The 2932-nt window shown below is 41.7% G+C and overlaps 1 protein-coding gene across 2 annotated transcripts in view; it reads right to left on the bottom strand.

Annotated features, from left to right (window-relative positions):
- Positions 1-235: 235 nt before the first annotated feature.
- The window catches only part of KRT12 (keratin 12), a 6116-nt gene continuing 3419 nt past the window's right edge, over positions 236-2932 (bottom strand). For both annotated transcript variants that reach the window (XM_008586062.1, XM_008586063.1), the window contains 5 exons: positions 2149-2310; positions 1943-2068; positions 1583-1803; positions 826-896; positions 236-333 (listed from right to left, as the gene is read on the bottom strand). In XM_008586062.1, the coding sequence (XP_008584284.1) occupies positions 236-333; positions 826-896; positions 1583-1803; positions 1943-2068; positions 2149-2310 (678 nt within the window). The remainder of the gene's footprint in view (positions 334-825; positions 897-1582; positions 1804-1942; positions 2069-2148; positions 2311-2932) is intronic.

Below are 2932 nucleotides of genomic sequence, written 5' to 3'. Positions count from 1 at the left end.
TTTTTGTTTGTTCTGAAGACCAACATGGCCACAATGACATGTAATTGAAAAATGGTTTCAGAAGGGCAAAAAAGACTCAACATGTATAGGGAATCCAAAGAAAATGAAACAGACGACAGTAGAGATTGAACTAATATAGCATCTTATTCTGAAAGGAATAATTTCTATTTGTAAATTTCTTAAGGAATCAATCATGTTCTTAAGGAATCAATCATGGGGCAGATCTTATGAAATTTTACATTAGTTCTTCAATTTCTTTAACTTGGGATGAGACCACCTCACCGTTTATCATCTCTTGCACAACTGTCTTGATTTTTCGGGTTTTGGCTGGATCTAAAAATAAAAATGGAATAAAGGGGGCAAAAGTTAGTGTTTCAAGTATTAATCCAAAACTGGTTGTTGTTTAACTTAAGCTTCTAAATTAAAATTCTAAATTGGCTGATATCATCCATCACATTTAAACTTTCAAAAGTGACTTTACATTCTAAAAAAAGTGTTTTATCCAGTGAAAATGAAAGGTATTCAGTATTGTCTTGTGCACCAGTGAAAATATTTTTCTCTTTGAACATTTAAAAAGTGGTTTTGGTGCTCATATGTCTTTGTAGTGTAGGATTTTTTTTCCCCTCCTGGGATTGCCAAAAGTTTTCGTACACTACGGACTATTCATTTTACTGCAAGGATGCATGAATGTTTTTCCTTGCTCAGAATACAAATATACATTAAGTTTAAATTATTAATAGTACAGCAGTATTCCATGAGATCTTACAGTTTTAGTCATTAATAAATGTGATTCTGACTTATTTTAAGTGATTCTTATCTGCCTACCTTTAGAGGAATCAATTGACTGGGCTTGAGATTTGGAGTCTGTCACAGATAAAATTTCATCCAAACCATCACTGTAAAAAAAACAAGGGAGATGACATCACATGATGCTTGCTGGAATGAGGAGAAATAAGGAGAATTTGTTTGCTGTTTTATTTAAAAATTAGAAAGATTCACAAACTATGGCTAAATAAAGTATTTCAAATTTCTTCATTAAGAATGACTGACGTGCCCTGAGAGTGATCAATCCATGCAATGCATCTTTTCAAACCCTGCCTAAAATGGGCTCTCGAATGGAAGCAACCTGGGAATCAATGGAAGATCTAATTTCAGAAATTAGATTTCCCAATTGACAGGCATGACTTCTTCCCACTAGTTCAGACTGATATTACTTTTGGAAAGTTTGCTATGGTAGGTCTGAGATAGCTCAGATGGCTGCTATTTGATATGTTATTGTTAGCATCGGGTCGTTGATATCAGAAATAGAACGGGTAATTTTTCTCCTACACCTAAGTGCTCATTTACAGTATGCCTCCGTGTTGCCTTTATCGTAGCATTTTATGAAATTTTATCAAGTAAAATGATGGGTAAAAACATTTTGCAAAGTGTAGGGCATTTAATAAATCCCAGGCATTTTCTTTACTAGATTTTTGATTTTCTGTCAACTAAAGAACCATTCCTTCCAATTCAGTGACAACTGCATCAGGTGTCCGCTGTTGATGAGCCCCCCGAAGGTATTTGTCACTAGTTGTCTATTCACCCCTGGGCATCGCCGTCCAGCAGGCGGCGGTAGGTCTCAATCTCCAGCTCCAGGCGGGCCTTGACGTTCAGCAGCCGCTGGTGGTCCGCGTTCTGGCGCTCGGCGTCCGCGCGCACCTGGAGCAGCTGCGCCTCCAGGTTGCCGATGAGCTGCTGCACCTGCGACAGCTGGCCGCAGTAGTCGCCCTCGGCTTCAGCCAACGAGTCCTCCAAGGATTTCTTCTGCACGTGGGAGGAAAATGGTACAGATATAACAATGGAGGGGACGGAAAAGAGGAGGACAGCCAGTGGCCTAACATAATTTGGATGCAACATTTTCATTGCACGTTGAAATGATGCTCCTTTCTGTGCGCGAGCCTACCATGGCGAGCTGGGACTGGAGCTCGATCTCCAGGTTTTGAACCGCGCGCCTTAGGTCGGTGACCTCGCTCTTGCTGGACTGAAGCTGCTCCGTGTTGGTGCTGATCTCCTTCCTGAGCTCCCCACTCTGCGACAGCAAAGAGGGCCGTGCGTTGGCTCATGGGTGTTTCTAGGAACGTATCAAAGCCTTTTGGTTTTGTTTGTTACCTTTTCGATGAACCAGGCTTCTGCGTCCTTCCTGTTCTGCTCAGCGATGGCTTCGTACTGCGCCCTCATGTCGTTGAGGAGCCTGGTGAGGTCCACTCCGGGGGCAGCGTCCATTTCTACGCTGACCTCGCCTGGGCCACCTGCCCGGAAGCTTTGGAGCTCCTGGGGAGAGCAAGTGAGAGGGAAGGGTGCAGGGGCCCATGATGACTTTCACGGGCCCTTTCCTCCACAAAAAGTATTTGAAAAGATATTTTATGATTGTGTTGGTGTAAGGACAAATACATTAATACACTATATTGAAACCTTTTAACCTAAAATTTTATATTTTTCTTCTGACTTTAAAGGGACTTAAGATGGATTCATGGGTCCCTAAAATTACCACAGGCCCTATGCACCGTGCCTACTGTGCCTAATGGATAAGTCGGTCCTGCTTTTTGAGTGTCCACAGCCTTTACATGAAAGGAGGCCTGGTGGGCAGTTACCAGGGGGTTTCACCCACGGCTGCCAAGTGGAGGGCTGTGGATAGTACCTGGGCTTGCACACTGTTTGGACCACAGTCATTGACAGTCCAGTAGGAACTTCTTTAGAAGTCTATTGCCATCGTTTATTCTATACACCAGCCTCTGGTATATACTGTGCACATCAGTCTTCCTGTGCATCTATTCCACTGAGTATAACCAGTTTCTCTAACATAAGTAACATTATATATTATTGGTAGACTTTTGCTTTTTGTTTTTTAACCTTTAAAATAGTATTTTTTTTTTTTACATTACTAAATCAAGAC

This window comes from Galeopterus variegatus, unplaced genomic scaffold, assembly GCF_000696425.1.
Source record: "Galeopterus variegatus unplaced genomic scaffold, G_variegatus-3.0.2 Scaffold3817, whole genome shotgun sequence".
NCBI classification, from domain to species: domain Eukaryota; kingdom Metazoa; phylum Chordata; class Mammalia; order Dermoptera; family Cynocephalidae; genus Galeopterus; species Galeopterus variegatus.
This window is presented reverse-complemented; position numbering and strand designations above follow the sequence as displayed.